At 38.3% G+C, this 16,502-nt stretch overlaps 1 protein-coding gene across 11 annotated transcripts in view; it reads left to right on the top strand.

Moving 5' to 3' along the window:
• The window catches only part of PPP6R3 (protein phosphatase 6 regulatory subunit 3), a 52,461-nt gene that overhangs the window by 10,697 nt on the left and 25,262 nt on the right, over positions 1–16,502 (top strand). For 7 of the 11 annotated variants that reach the window (XR_005601904.1, XM_039551853.1, XM_039551852.1 and 4 more), the window contains exons 2-10: positions 3,057–3,223; positions 8,837–8,964; positions 10,945–11,177; positions 12,120–12,306; positions 13,136–13,273; positions 13,796–13,861; positions 14,310–14,422; positions 14,893–15,006; positions 15,676–15,805. Coding sequence is in view for 10 of the 11 variants with exons in the window: in XM_039551853.1 (XP_039407787.1) it covers positions 8,953–8,964; positions 10,945–11,177; positions 12,120–12,306; positions 13,136–13,273; positions 13,796–13,861; positions 14,310–14,422; positions 14,893–15,006; positions 15,676–15,805 (993 nt within the window). In the remaining variant the exon portion in view is untranslated. Of the gene's footprint in view, positions 1–758; positions 861–3,056; positions 3,224–8,836; positions 8,965–10,944; positions 11,178–12,119; positions 12,307–13,135; positions 13,274–13,795; positions 13,862–14,309; positions 14,423–14,892; positions 15,007–15,675; positions 15,806–16,502 lie in introns of those variants that run through there. The other 4 variants (XM_039551851.1, XM_039551849.1, XM_039551847.1 and 1 more) reach the window with 3 other exon arrangements.

Here is a 16,502-nt window from a genome sequence, read left to right as displayed (position 1 = left end):
TCAGCTGTTGCATGTATGTTGCATAAAAATTCTTGGACTTGTTCTGGCCCGGAGAGGTGATGGGACTAACCCATACCATGCCCTGTGCTTCCCTTTATTAATTGTAGTCCAGACCCTTATTGTTCCAGAGGAGATGCTGGTGTTCTGCTAGTGGTTTTGTCAAGCTTATGTAACAACTTTATTTCAGATATAGTAAGTTATATAAGTTAATGCATGCAGTGAATTACTGTAAGAGCAGCACTATTCAGCAGCTTGCAGTTCTTGCACTTTTTTACCAGGATGCACAAATTGGTTTCTATCAGTAGAGGCACTTGTGTAGTTTCAGTGTTTGGGCCAATAGAGATGCATGAGAATGGTTTTAGAAACCGACATGGCCCAGTTCATGCAGCATTAATAAAATTAGTTTAGTCCTCTTTGTGGCAACTGGTCACATAGTGGTTAATTTCTCTGATGTAAAAATGTGTAAACAAAGTTTGTTAGGTAATACTTAAAACAGAGTTTACTTCTGTCACCTCTCTGGGCCAGAACAAGTCCAAGAATTTTTCCTGTGAAGGTGGATCCTACCCTGGGTGGTTGTGCCTTGCTTTGTATTCTGGGTATATCAGATAAACATGAACATGGATGTGGTCCTAGTTGTGATGATGAGTCTTCATAGTTCTGTGTTTGAATGTAATATGTACATACACATGACAATACTTCATCCTGCTTTTGCATGTTACCTTCAGGTCTAAAGTTTTGACTTCCATGTGATACTTCTTCATGACAGGACCGTATTAACCTGGCTGAACTCTTGCTGAATGTAAGCCATCCCTGGATGTAGGAAAGTCAGATTTAAATAGACTTGAACCTTATCCAGTCAGGTGATTCCTTTTTTTAAATATTATTTTATGGAAAGAACTCCTGTGGGTTTGAGGGGGGGGAGGGGGCGGGGCGGGGACTTTTCCCTTTTTTCATGATGCAATACCTAATCTGTGCTGCAGAGAGGAACAGTCTGAGCCAATAAATCATCTGTACCACTAAGTGGAAGTCATTGTTTAGACCAGTTTCTCTATTCTTGCAGATTCTGAGGTGGACTGATAAAAGTCCTGATTGACCAGAGCAGGGTTCTGGTGGTACACCCTTCATAGGGTATGCTATGATACATGCACTCTAAGTATCTTGCTAATTTTGATTACACTGGTGTCTCTAATTTACTATGTAATCCTACTGTATTGAATTCAGAAGCCACCTGTTCTGGTGCTAGACAATGGTATTTAGACTGAAGTTTTCAAACAGAAAGCAGGGTAGAGAAATAACAAAGACATCCTTGTAAGGGGGGTAATAGTGGTTTTCATTTAGATAGTTCTACTAGCAATTGAAATCTGTGGATCTTAAGAATGTGTGAACTCTTTTGAAAGTGCATTAAGCTAAGCAGGCTTCTTCATTATTTCCATGTGACATAATTGAGGAAGTGATGTTCTCTCCAGTTTTGGAGCTCTGCTCAGGAATATAGATACACTTTTAAAATGCAGAAACAATAACCTAGAAAACTTCAGTCAAGTGAACTGAGTCCAGGAAACTTGTTTACTTTTTCTGCTCTAGTTCATCACTTGACTCACAGGGTATTGGCAGGTCTGTCAGCCATGTAGACCTGAAGGTCTGCAGGTGAAAAAATGCTTTTAAAAGACCTGTAAGAGAATTATGGTTGGTGTTATTACACTGAGCTTCAGTTCATATGTATGTTGGTTACTAAAATAACCTGAGATATTATCTTTAAGGTCCTTTCCAACCCAAGCTATTCTTTGAATCTGTGATCTTTAGGTTGACAGAGACCATCTGTTAAATCACCTGCAAAGATCAAAAACCAGCTTCGAAGACACAGCTCCTTATCTTTAACATGGAAGGTGTAAAATGAAATCACTAATCTCTTTGGCTGAATACTTGAAATCCTTTTGTGGTGAATAGTTTGGGTTTTTTAGCTGAAGATGTATTTGTGACAAACTGATAGCAGAGCTTCTCAGCCAAACACTGGGTAGTCACTGACCTGAGTTAATAAACGTGCTACTAATTTTGTTCCCCTTCTTAGTTGCTAGTACTTCATTTTCTATAAACAATATTACCCATGTTTCCAAAAGAAACCAAAGTATTGTCTGGCTTGAAACCTGTGTTAAAAAGCAAAATCAAAAAGCCCCTCGAAGTGGTGGAAAGTGAAGGTGAATTTTTATTTTAGAAATTCTTCCTGCAACTACTACAAACAGCTAATTGGAAAGAAAAATCAGTTGGTAGGATGCTTTTTCTTGCCTGTTTGGTGTGGACTAAAGCACAGACAGGTGAGTGTCACTCTGAAGAGAGTTAAGGATATCTAATCGAGCTCTTTAGTTCCTCCAGTGTAAAGCAAAGTAACATTAAACTATCAAAAGTAGAGATTTTCATAATGGTGACTGAATGCTGTCTTAATTCAGCTTGTTGCATTGGAGGCCTCGATGTGGTCCGTATTGGTTTTTTCCAAGTTGGCCTGCTTTCAGATTGAAACTGGCTGAATTCTGTATAGACCTGTGCTGACATAACAGGCATTCTTAATGCTTCTTAGTTTATTTCTGTGCAGGTCTGTGGATAAATGACGTATTAATATAAGGAAATAGTTATGAAGATAGGAAAAAACCTACTGCAGAAAGCTCTAGTAATGGGTATTTTGGATCTTCCAGATCTGAAGTTGTTACTTTATGGGAAATTGCTAATAGTTTTTTTAAAAATTCTGGATTTGTGTTAGATTTCAGTGAAGTGCAGACTATAAAGGCAGTTTCATTTTAGTTTCTTCCTTTGACTCCCTAAAATGGAGGGAAATATTAAAATTCGTTTAAAAGTAAACAAGTATTTCAGATGACATGCTGCTTTTGATTTTATTTTCAGTGTATGCTCCGCTGAACTGACACTTTTCTTCCTAGCAAGTTGTTTCCTTCCTCTGTTCATGTGTTGTACTTGTTGCAAAACAGTCCTTAGTGTTCGTGCAGTTGTCGAGCTATTGAATAGAACCTATTAACAATATTAAATTATACAATTTTTTTTTGTCGTTGTAGGAAGAAATCTCCTTCATCTAATTCAATGCTAATTCAGTCCTGCTAATCTGCTAGTACTGTAGATTGAAAGATTTTTTTGCTGTTGCCAGGATACCCTGTAATGGGCAAGAAGCCTGAGAGAATACAAAACTGATTTTTTAACTTTTAAAAACTTTTGTGTTTAACAGGTAAGAAACTATTAAACTTCACCTACAGCAGTAGATTTAGCTTGTGCGTCTATAAAGCCTTATCCTAAAGCATTCAGAAACCACTTAAATTTTAAGCTTTTCATGTCCCTGATGTCTGCTAAGGTCACCTGATTTCTTTAGGTTCACATTTACCGCTTTCTAAGCTGCAGTTCCTTCTTCAGTTCAGGCTTTGTGGCCATGCCTTCCCTTTTCTTGCATCTTTTTTCTGACTACTTTCTAGCTGGCTGATTCTAACTTTGTCTTTTAACCTACCATGCTCCTGCACTATCTTCTTTCTTCACCCTGCTTTGGTTTACTGTGACAATCAGTGGTGTTCTAGACACGCTGTTGCAGATATTCTGTTTGTTTTACAGTGCTTTGCTTTTGTGCCAGGAAGTGTATCTGCTGCCCAACCTTTTTGAAACAGTTTCAAAGCAAATGTGTTCATGAAGTGACATATAATAGGTATGAGTGATGTTTAGCACTGTAGATTATTAAACTGAAGTAATACTGTCTTCTGAAATTGATTTTTTTGGTACTAAACTTCCTGTTTCAATGCAAAAGTATTTGCTGGGTAGCTATGCATTGTTTAGCCTGCATTTTATATTATTTTAAGTCATGCGCTTTTCTCAGTGCAAAGATACCTTCATTTTCATTTTGAAGATAATTGGGAGAATTCAGAATAGGAAAAGTCTAACTGAATTCTGAGACCTGTGAATATTTTAAATTTGTAATTTGCTGTTGGCGTGGAATTACTAGACAATGATTCATCTTCTCTACTTGGGCAGGGGAGATTAGTGTCTAATTTGTAGTTATTGCAGGTAATTAAGATCTTTGTTAACACTTAGTAACTTGTGGTTTGAGATTGTGTAGGAATTGATGAGGATATACTTGTTGCTTGGTATAAAATTGCTCTTCTAAATTCACTGCAGACTGTAGATTTCACCTGATTTTTGTGCTTCTGTTGAACAGCTATGACCTCTTGAATTTTGGGGGATTGATGTCTTGGAGTAAACTTTAACTGGTTTGGATTTATTTACACACTTCAGTGTGTCAAAGCTATTGATTATTGGGGCACTCAGTCATAAGGGGGGGGTGTATACGCACATGATGCGTGTATGTGTAGATATATATATTATGTAAAAGATCATAGGATTACAGAATAGTTAGGGTTCGAAGGAACCTCTGGAGATAATCTAGTTTACCCCCCTGCCAAGGCAAGGTCACCTGGAGCAGGTGACACGTGGGCATACTCAGGTGGGGTTTGAATGTCTCCAGAGAGCGAGACTCCATGACCTCCCTGGATAGCTTGTTCCAGCCTCTGCCTCCCTCATTGTAAAGTTCTTCCTCATGTTGAGGTGGAACTTACTGTCATTTAGTCTATGGCCGTTGCTCCTTATCCTGTTGCTTGGCACCATGGAAAAGAGTCCAGCACCATCATCTTGACACCCAACTTAGATATTTGTATGCAAGAATGAGATGCCCTGTCAGTCTTCTCTTCTCTGATCTAAAGAGGCAGAGCTCCCACAGTTTCTCCTCATAAGAGATGCTCCAGACCCCAAATCCATCTTTGTGGCCTCTGCTAGACCCTCTCCAGTAGCTCCTTGTCTTTCTTGAACCGTGGAGACCAGATTGAATACAGCACTCCAGATGTGGCCTCCCTAGGGCTGAGTAGAGGGGCAGGATCACCTCACTTGACCTGCTGGCCACACTCTTCCTGACGCACCCTAGGATACCATTGTCCCTCCAGGCCACAAGGGCACACTGCTGACTCATCCACAAATGTGTTTTTGTAGTTCTGATCTAGATAGGAGTGCAGCCAGCATTCATAAATAAGGAAGACTAGGTTGATAAATACGGGTAAGAGCGATTTCACTTCAGTTCTTACGTATTCTGTAACAATAGCAGGCTCCTCCTCCTCATGTCTGATGGGGGTGTGAAAGTCCGTGCTTAATAACTTGACTCAGTAGGAGGTGGCACGTTGTTAAAGAGCGCGTTGGGAGATCACTGTCTGTCTTCACACAGTTTTCTGGTGTGTTTTTCTCCCAGTCAAGGAAAGACTGCCACATAGCATCTCCTGCATTTCTCTCAAGAGGGTGTAGTTACCCTCAGAAAGCGTAGTAGTAGTTAGTAGAGGAGCATGTGTGCTGTAAATCAGTATAGTGTCTGGGAAGAATCCTGTCATGACATCAGGAGACCACTGTGGTGGCAGTGTATGTGGCCAAGTATGGCCATCCTGGGAGTTGGGGAGGCTATGGCCTGAGAGATGCCCTCATGGGGGAGGAGGCGGCTTAGGTAGACTGAGGGCCCCTTTTCAGGGATCACTTGCCTGTTCCTGCCATTCCTTGGGCACAGGGACTGCCGTCTGCCTTCCCTCATGCCTAAGCTTCAGCCTGCTCTTCATCCTTGGGTCAGAGATCCTTGGTAACATCCCACTCTGCAGCCCCCTGTGCCCAGCAGTGGCTAAGAGAGGGTGAAGCATCCAGAAATCCTGCTGTGAGGAAAGAAGTGCAGCCAGCCTGCGTGAGATCTCCCAGCCTTCCGTGAAGGAATTGTTGGTTGGTTTTGTTTCCTTTACAGTATCTCTTCTAGTTTGTTATGCCTGGAGACTAGGAAGGAATGTGCATGGTATCAGATGTATGTATTAAATTGTTGAGTAGAGGTGTTTCTATTTTCTGATCTACTTAATTCCTATTAATTTCAAACCATCTATTCACTCCTTTCTCCACAAAGTTTCTTTGAAACTTCACTAGCTTATTGTAACGTAAGTAATGAAGTATTTCTTTTCCCCTAGGTCTCACATTTGTCACATAACAGGCTGTTCTGGCACTGAAGAAACAGCTACATGCTATTTTGTATTCACTTGAGACTTGTATTCTATGTCAAATTGATCTTACATTTTGTTTAAGAAATGTAGCAGCTGTGCAATGAAAATTGTCCTTTATTACTGCTTTTATTTTTTTCTGATTGCTGGGTGTAATGTAAAGTACTGTAATTAAATCGAGGGGCTTTGAACAGCAATTTACATCTTTCTAGCTAGTAGTACTCAGTGAACCTCACTGCTTTGATTGAAAATAAATCTCTTTCAAATAGGTTAGGACAGGCAGTTGTAGACAGCAAGTTTACAATGGGTGATGCTCTGCTGAGTACAACAGGCAGTGTGAAAAGTAGCAGCTAGAGTGTCTTCTGTCATTTTGGGTCGCTGGTAATTCTCTTCAGCTCTAAATTTTTTTCCGACATGCATTAGTGCTTAGTTTTGTTTTGAACAGATGGTCCACTTTCAGTGTCAAATTAAGCCCTTTGTAAATGTTAGTGCAGTGTCTTATTACAGTCCATTGATTGGAGAAAGGGGAACCCCCCCCGCCCCAAACTGGAATCTAACTAAACATACCTAGACAGTAACTAGTTGAGGTTATGTGAAGCTGGCAGAAGAGCATGCTCGGCATTTGAAATAAATTTCTTAATGTGTTTAAAGGTCTTAGAAGATAATTTACCAAGATTTTTCATGATAAACACTTAATAATTCATCATTAATTTGTCCTTCCTTAAACTTACCTACCTACATGGTTTTTAGGAGGCAGGGGATTCTCTGCATTGGAAATGATTTTGTCATTAAGAAATGCAAGACTATCTTAAAATCCAGGACTCCTTTGGTGGTTGCTCTCCTTACATCCAACAACTAGGTTGGCTTTTGCTAGCTGCTGCACAGAATTTGTAAATCCTGTTCTGCTGAAGTAGGCTGCATCACTTACGATGTGTTTCAGTCATGGAAACTGTTGGTGCAAAAGTAACTGGTTTTCTTTTCCATCTGTGTACTTGAACCCTATAGTTAGAAAATGCAATGGTGCACAAAGAAAAGTGACAGATTCTGAGTTTGATTTTTTTTTTTTTTATAATGCAATAATTGTTACAACTCTATATGTAGCATTTCCCACAATTTCACATATTACAGAATCTTCAGCTTGACACTGATACACTTTAAGTTTCTCTTGCTTGAAAAGTGAAAATGGGCATTGCAGTAAAATCTGTGAAGTTCCTACCAGAAGCTCTGTGTATATGCTTTTGACATCTGTGTAGCTGTCAGGTGAAAGAGCCTTCAGCTGGTTACTGGAACCCTTCTAGTTTTCCATCTACACTAGTCTAGATGCCCCTGTCTTCTTGGAGCTGCCAATGCTCAACTTTTATGTGGAAGTCTGAGGTACCGAGTTGGAAGGAACTCGGTGTAAAAACACCCTTCTCATGTTCGTTTAACCTAAGTATGATGCTTAGAAGTTCCAACTCAAAGGAGCAGCTTACTTTAGTTTTCTTACTTACTGAAAAGATTTCTGGATGCCTTAAAGACTTGTTACTCTATTTTGTAAAAGGTTTGGTATAGGAGATGTTGTCCAAAATTAAACCATGTGCTTCTCTGACTGGACTGGAATTCCCCTCTTAGTCTGGTAGCTTGAAAACAGGAATGTGTGTATTCAGGAAAGATGTGTGACAGTTACTATCACTTGAAGCTACAGAGAGACTTTGTGATACAACTGTTACCAGCTTTTTTTGATGGAAATGCCACTTAAGCACTTGACCTCCAGAAAGAACCACTGATTAGTTACTGTTAAAAATACTTGTGTGGTTTTCTTTCCCTGTAACAGACAGAAGATTTAATTTTCCTTCTTGGTCTGAAAGAATTGTTTCTAAGCTTTATTTCTTTCATTTAGCAGATAATAAAAGTGAGAATTTCAGTTACCTGTATGCCAGCAGTTGAAAGCAGGCTTTCTTTGCTTTGTTGAACTGCTTTTTTCTTTTCAGATTCAAGTCAAGTGTTTATTACATGGAATGCTATTCAGCATTCATTCAGAGAAGAATCCATTAACAATATTAATTAAGAAAACAAAGCAGTATTTTTTCTGGGTATTGGGTATTGCTCAAGATCTTGAATTGTCATAAGCTGTGCATCAGCAAGTTGATGTAAACTTTCATAAGTACTGTTTAATGACCTGGATGTTAGCCTTGCTTACTGGGAACTTTCAGAGATTATAGAAGACTAACACGTTACAAAAGACAGTCAAATACATGCAGCATCTTTACCATCTTTAACACATTTTGTCTTTACATGTGAGAATTTTTAACGTTATCCTGGATTATTTTGCTTCTTGTAGTTTCTAGTCTTAAGCATGTCTTATATTTGGAAGTCTTTTGTATCTTGCATTGAATCCAGATGTCTTTTTCTGCTCTTATTGAAAGTGAAGTAGCGCTCGGAGTAATACAACCCATTTGACCCATTGAGTTTTTTGTAAATGTGCAGGTACTGAAATTTTGGAAGGAGCACACATACGAGTTTTTGACAGAAGGCCTTATGCCAACTCTGTTAATGGGACTGAAATTTGAAAAAGCATGATGATGATTCAGAATTTCAGAATTAGTAAATTTTGGGAGGGAGGGTAGAACAGTAGGCTCTGAGAAAAATAGCAATGACATGTTTTGATTTTAAGACTTCCAATCAAAACTATGCTAGGCTGATTCTAGATTATTGTTAGTTATAACGCCTAAGAAAATTCTCTTCTCTTCAGGGTTCCTGGACTTTCCCTTTGGCACAGTTTATGTTGTTTATTTTTCCTTATTTCAAAGGACCTGGGCTCCTGTTGAGAAGTGATGGAATAATCTGTGGCCGGCACCTGACATGTTGAGGGAGCAGCCCCTAAAAGAGCTTGCCTGGGAGACAGATTGTGAAATAACGCAGTAACATGTTTGCAGTAGTACGCCTCTTTTTTTGTTATTGCTCTTTTCCATTGTTGAATTTCTCTTGGAATAACTAACTGAGAAATACTGAAATGAGCATTAATTACTACAGAGGTATTTACATCTGGAATTAGCATTGATGGTGGTTACTTACAAGAATGGTACTTTCACTAATTGGGGCAAGGGGAGGGATTTGATCAACTTTCTAGAGATTTAAAAATCCCAATCAAAAACTATTCTCTGACTTTAATAATGCACTAGTTTCATTTCCTCACAGTAAGTTTCTGTGTAGCTAGTGTTTTTCATAACAGTGTAAATTGATTTAAGCTGATCTGTGAGATCAGGTGTGTTAAACCCTGCTTGTAAGTTTACTAATACTTTTAGTCCAAAATAATTTTTTTCTGCCTCCTAATCATTTAATACTTGCATGGGATGTTAGATAAGCACCAATACTGCAATTGAATAAATCTGTACATTGCCTGATTGATTTTGTTTGAATCCCATATCTTTAAACAGAAAACTATGTAATCTAGGGCCAGTTATGTGTGTTACAACTTCTGAAAAAAGGTTAAGCAGAGTCAGGAGAGATCACGTGGTCAGTATGTAGTGCTTAAAGCAACAATTAAAACCCTAAAAGCAATTAAAATGTCTCTATAGTGAATATACCAAGCTTTACAATATTTATGCTGAATAATGGAAGTCATGCTAATAATGGAAAGATTGTGCACATAAAAGTTTTGCTAGATCCTTGATGTTGTTTCTGTTTCCAAACTGCTCAAGTACTAAATTTGACACAATTCTGTTCAATGTAGCTGTAAAAGAAGTGCTTAAATGCTGCCTCTTAGTTGCAAAAGATTTGGATATTTCTATTCTAATTTTTATGGGATGTTTTGAGTGTGACAACAGCATTGTTGGATTATTGCCTTTTAGCTTGCCCCTGTATACAGCCTACAGTTTACAGAATTGTCCTTGCTAAAATACTACTATTCACTGAAATTCTCTGCCTTAACTGCATGTCCTCACAGCTGATATTCCTAATGCACAGCAGTAACTAATACATTGAATTAGTCTTTCACATTTGGTAAACATTTCCTAAGGGAGCAAAAGGAGTGTTTCTTCATTTAAGAGTGCTGCTCAAAACTGCCGCTTTCACTTGTAAGGAGGGGAAGGTTTTTCTTACTGTGTTCCAGTATCTCTGGTATCTCTTTTCAGTCCACTTAAAATCTGCATTCATTCAAGCCCAGTTAATACTGTTTCAGAGGTAAAATGTCATGTAAAAGCCCTGTTTTCAGGGCTGGAGGGAAATGAAGTGAGTGTTTGTATTGAGCTTAGTGAGAGGTGAAAGCAAGAATTTATTGGATATATTGTAGACTGAAATACTCTTTTCTGGTAGCACAGTTGTCTCAATAGCAACTGTTCACAAGGTGTCTTTAGAGAAACAGAATTAATATAGAGGTGCCAAAGCATTTTATAGGAAAAGGTGAAGTTGTTCATTCTTCTACATCTGTTACAGCCTCTTAGAGTATTTCAGTGGTTGGGGCCACTGCCCTTGACATATTTGTGTAACACATCTTGTCCTTTGATGTTCCTCCTCTGTCAGGTTTGTGGAGGCATGTACAATCAGCATAGTGTTGAAATTAGCTCCTGCACTCTAAAGTGTGCTGCCTGCAAACTAAAATTCTTTTAATTCCTCTACCTTTATAAGTGTTTTCTTCCATGGTGGGGGTGGTACTTCAGGGCAGTTATGCTCTGTCCATTTCATCTTCCCCCAGCTCTATTAATTGCTGAGCAAATTGTTCTGAATCTCTGACTCAATGCGTAGATTAAAAACAAGGAATGGGAAGAGCAAATTTAGTAAATTGAAAACCAAAGTTTATACTGTTTTCTTTAATGCAAATTAGCATGTTCCTTTCATGTAAGTAAAACCCTGCCTAACTTTCATCTTTGGATATTAGAATAATGGCTGCTGCTAATATACTGCTATTCTTCTTACACAGACCAGCATGTTTTGGAAATTTGATCTCCATTCGTCATCGCACATAGATACACTTCTGGAGAGAGAAGATGTAACACTGAAGGAACTGATGGATGAAGAGGATGTTCTGCAGGAGTGCAAGGCTCAGAATCGCAAACTTATAGAGTTTCTGCTGAAGTCAGAATGTTTGGAAGACTTAGTTTCATTTATTATTGAAGAGCCACCTCAAGACATGGATGAAAAAATTCGATATAAGTAGGAAAACTTTTGGGGTTGGGAAAGATTCGGAAGGTGGAAAGAGGACTAACTTAATCTGATAGTTAATTTGATAGTGTGAATCCCTTTGTGCTGGTGTCTAGTACAATGTTGGTGTGTTTTAGATTAAGTCTGTTTTCAAGAGGCTTCATGGAACTTCTAAATAAATAATTCTAATACATGCATAGTTTTCAAATGGAAGCTTCTTCCCCACAAATGCTTCCAAAACCAGTTCATGTCCAAAGGACAAAAACCCTTTTTGGGTAGTATAGCTCCATGGTTAACTTTGTTTTGTTGACTTGTAAGATGTTTTAAAGATGCCTTTTAGAAGATTTGTGGTACTCCTTGAAAGAATGTCCTTAGGGTCTAAATGCTGATGTCTTTCTTTCTGGGATATGGCCATGACTTCTGGCTTGCTGAGGAAGTTCAAACTCAAAATTTGTGTAGCAATTTGTATAAAAGCACTTCTACTGCTTTTGGCCTGTTTTAGTGTTGTCCATACAGAAAGCTGCTTTTTTTCTTAAAATGGTGTGTTAAAATAATGTGAAATAAGCTACACTCTTAGTTGCTAAACTTCACCATTTCTGGTAAACCAAGCCTCCTGTAAATGTTTCTAGTAGAGTTGGAAATTGAAGCAAATAAGAGGTCAGTACTTGAACAGATGGTTATAACAATAGATCCTAAAATACATGCTTGCTCTTTCCTTTCTCAACTTCCCTACTGGTATTCTGTTGCTACTGAAGATCAAAGTAGTCAACTTCTTAAATGAAAACAGCTTATAGGCTGAATGTGCAGTTTTATTATTTTGTGTTAGTTTGCTAGTTTACTGTAGGCCAACCTTGCTTGAAAATTTGGTCAGATGCCTTATCGGGTTCTGAATTCAGAGCTGGAAGGATGAGAACTCTGAAGTATGAATGATGGATAATTTTTTCTTTTCCCCAGATACCCAAACATATCATGTGAGCTGCTTACATCAGATGTCTCACAGATCAATGATCGGTTGGGAGAAGAGGAATCCTTACTCCTGAAACTGTACAGCTTCCTCTTAAATGAATCTCCTCTAAACCCTCTACTGGCCAGTTTCTTCAGCAAGGTGTTAAGTATTCTTATCAGCAGAAAACCGGAACAGGTAACTATTTGCAAACTCACCAATTTAAGAAGTGCTCTGATAAAGTTGTAGTACTCAGCAATTCTACTTTAAGACTACACCATTGAGGGATAGCAGCAGAGTCAAAAGAGAGTGTTCAGCTTCCATGCTAGCTGAAGACACCTTTCTGTTATGCACAGGATTAAAAAATACACTTGGATGAGTAAGATGTATTTGATTCAGATTTGCCTAAGCTTTTGATTGTTTATGCAATCAGTGTTTTGGCTTAGCTTAGCTCAGTGTTTTATATGCTGGTATTTGCATTTATGCCTGTTAGAAGCAAACATAAATGATTTGAATCAGTTGATGGTGAGTCTGACTTGATGTGAAGAATTATTTAGAACAAAGCTAGAAACATTTGGAGTCCTTGCTCAGAAATGCTCTTGTACTCAGTGCATGTGGCCCAATACTGCAAGCAGCTGCAAAGACTTGACTCTCAAACCTGAGATACTGTTTGTATTATGTTAAGAATTTTGCTGTGTTGAGCTTTGCTCTCCAAGCTGAGACTAATTCTTATCAAAAAGAAAACCTGACTGTGCTGGATTATAAGTAGGTTATGGTCAGCAAGGTGGGTTTGAGAGGAGGCTCAGGACATACTGCATGTAGTATGGATCTGCCCTGTGCCACTTTTGCTGTTCTCTGCCTGTGTATTATTTTATCTTGTCTTGTACTGCAGGCTTTAAGTGGCAGAAGTGTTTAAGAAATTCTCATCTGTTTTCCCAGTTTGGTAGAAGAGTGAAATTAAACGTGATTGATGTAATCTGTCATGTAAAATACATGAAGCAAATATAAGCTTACTTTTAATTTCCAGATTGTGGATTTTTTAAAGAGGAAGCATGATTTTGTAGACCTCATTATTAAGCACATAGGGACCTCTGCTATCATGGACTTGTTGCTCAGGCTACTGACTTGCATAGAACCTCCACAGCCCCGGCAAGAAGTGCTAAATGTAAGTAAAATGTCTCAGAATTCTTGTCTGACATGTGTGAACTCTAAGCTGGCTTAACTTCTGCTGGCTTTACTAAGTTTATTTCTTAAATATGCTGAAATTAGATGTATGGGGGTTTGTGGGTTTTTTTGTTTGTTTTGGGGGTTTTTTTCTGAGCTGCCAATACTTTTCCAGTGAAGCCCCAGTGCTTCTGGGGACAACTTAGAACCCGAGTGGCTAGTCTCTTCCCTGATCTTTAATACCTAACTTATACCTGACAGATGCAATTTTAAAATTGTTTTGGACCTTACCAAACACACTTTTGTCATCAAAGTTTGCTGAAATTAACCTAAGGCTTTCTTTTTTACTATGGCTCAGAAACAATAATTTTGCTTTTTTTCTGAAGTATTGTTAATCCTTATTTAGAAGTATTGACAGTATGACTTGTGGCAGTTGTCAAAAGGCTACTTTCAATTTCGTGAATTCATTTAATTCATTCACTTGGGAAAAATTCTTAGATAACATCCACAAACATTTTTACAGTGGCTAAATGAGGAGAGAATTATCCAGCGGCTTGTGGAAATTGTACACCCGTCTCAAGATGAAGATGTAAGTATAGGTGTGACACTCTCCTGGGTCTGTCTGTTCATCTGTACAATATGGTCTTAGAACTTTTAGTTTTACTGTTTTCTGCTTGCTTTTTTCAGTAAGCTCATTTCAGTATTTAAGTGTGGTTATTTGAGGGAGGATATGTGGTTTTGTTCACCTCCCTGCCCCCTTTTTGAAATCCATATTGAAGCCTTAGGCATACTTGGAGTTGTTTGAAGATTCAGCTCTCATATTTTTCCACCTTAATGTTGGAAATAGATTCTTGCCTTGTGCTTCAAGGGTTTTTTTGTTTTGTTAAGGGTTAGTTATAGCGTAAAGCTACTGCCTGAATGTTTTTTGGGTAGGAGAGCTCTTGTCCATGTTGAAGATTTCACCTTTTTTTAACTGAAGAATTAGAGTTCAGCATGCTATTACTCTTGTAGTGAAAAGTACTGTTTTTCTGTTTCAGAGGCATTCAAATGCATCACAGTCACTCTGTGAAATTATTCGTCTAAGCAGAGATCAGATGTTACAAGTACAGAACAGCTCAGAACCAGATCCACTGCTTGCAAGTTTAGAGAAGTAAGTTGGTTTGAATTTTTGATTTTATTCTCACTTCATAAGAAACTAGTTTTTAACTTTTGACCTTGAAAACCTTCAGAAATGGCAAGCTCTGCTTTTCAGGTGAGTTTTCTTGACTACCCATCTTTTGTTTGTGTAATGAAAAATAACTTGGCAAGTAAGCAGAGCAGACCTGGAGGATTTTCTAGTGGGGAATGTGGGAGAGGAGTTGTCTCATTAAAGTATTTCCTGTGCTGCCAATTGAGTGGGATCTTACATGTGGAGGTCAGCTTGATACTGTGCAGGCTAAATATGGGAGACTTTGGCTTTGTTCTGTTACTTAAGTTAATCTAAGTGTATGTTTTTGCCAGAGAAGATTTCTCCTGTATTCCCTTCTCCTTTTTTTTTTTAATGTGGGCAAATAGTAGTTACTTCTGCTAACAGCTGTATCCTGAAGTGGTGTCATCTGGTGCAAATCCTTTTCTTTTCAGACAAGAAATCATAGAGCAGCTTCTGTCTAATATTTTTCATAAAGAAAAAAATGAATCTGCAATAGTCAGTGCAATCCAAATCCTGTTGACCTTACTTGAGACAAGACGACAGACGTAAGTGTTGTTATTTCACTTGGTTTATGCTGTAGCAAATGCCTTCTTTGTACTCGTGACCAAACCATTTCTGTGACCTGTTGCAACTGGAGGAGTTAAAATGCAAATCAAGTGATTGTGGTTGGCATTACTACACTTTCAACAAATGACTGGTCTTTCTGCAGCTTTTTCTAGAAGCTAGTGTAAGTACCAATTGACAGATCAGACTAGATACATTTCATCAGTTTGTTCCTGGATACAAGGAATAGAGTAAATATGTGCAGTGCAGTGACTGAATACTGACCTTCAGAAAGTTATTTGTAATGTTATTGCAACTTCATTTGGAGAAACTGCTGAGCAGATCTCTCTGGTACATTCAATGTACATTGTTTGGAATACACAAATGAAGCTCTTTATCTGCTTCAATAAAGCAAATCAAAATGTAATTTTTATTCTCAAAACTATTTTGGGGATTTCAAGCACAATAAACGTAGAAATGCTAGGGCTAATGTTTGGGAAAATCTCTTGTTCAACCATTATGTAACACTTAAATTTTATGTACTTGTAACCCTGTGGTTTTGCATTTTTTGCCTCTTCATCTTGCATCCTTTCAGAACTGTTACATATCTCAGAGATGGATTACAACTAGTTTTGATACTAATTATCAGTTTTTGCTTATGTGTGTTTTAGATTTGAAGGCCATATAGAGATCTGTCCTCCAGGCATGAGCAATTCCACATACTCTGTCAACAAAAGTGTTTTAGAAGCCATAAAAGCTCGACTTTCATCCTTCCATGAGCTCCTACTTGAGCCTCCAAAAGTAAGTGAAATCTTGCGTCGTTACCAAATTAATTGAAGCGACACTCACCATGTGTCTGCTTTAAGTAGACTATAATAACAACCAAAACCCAGTCTGACAGCTTTCAGGCCAAGTGCCCAGGCTACTTCCTAGCCTGTTGTGAGCTTTGGCTCAGGCAAACAGTAATAATGAACAGCAGTGTTTTGTGCTTTTCCAGCACAAACTTTGTTTAATTAGCAAAGTGACCTTGAAGCAATTACTTCTTTCTGAAAGCAACGAAAAGAGATTTGCTATATATTCTCAAGACAGGTCCTATTTTCTGCTTGGAAATCCTATCTGGATAGGAAACACAGACTATAGATGCTGCTGGTGTTTGGAACTTCGGAATGGTCCACATTAGGCTTGTGCAATTCTCTTGACTTTCTGGGACCCAAGTGGACCAGCTCCATGACACATCCCTGTGCTCTAGGCATGTTAAATTCCTTGGGCTTTTTAACTGATTCAAGCAACTTACCTATGTCATGCTCTTGCAAAAGTTAAAAAGTGTATAAATAGGGGGTTTACCTGTGATCCATTTGTATTTTCTACTCACATTTATTTTCATTTGCAGAATTTCAGCTGGAGCAGTGCACCCTGAACTGGGTGCTGCAGATTTTAATAGAGAAATGAAAACGGAATTGTTTTTAAGTATACAAAGTCATGGTTGCTGAGGCATTAT

This window comes from Corvus cornix, chromosome 5 (assembly GCF_000738735.6).
Source record: "Corvus cornix cornix isolate S_Up_H32 chromosome 5, ASM73873v5, whole genome shotgun sequence".
NCBI classification, from domain to species: Eukaryota; Metazoa; Chordata; class Aves; order Passeriformes; family Corvidae; genus Corvus; species Corvus cornix.
Note: the sequence above shows the minus strand (reverse complement) of the source record. Positions and strands in the feature narration are given on the sequence as shown.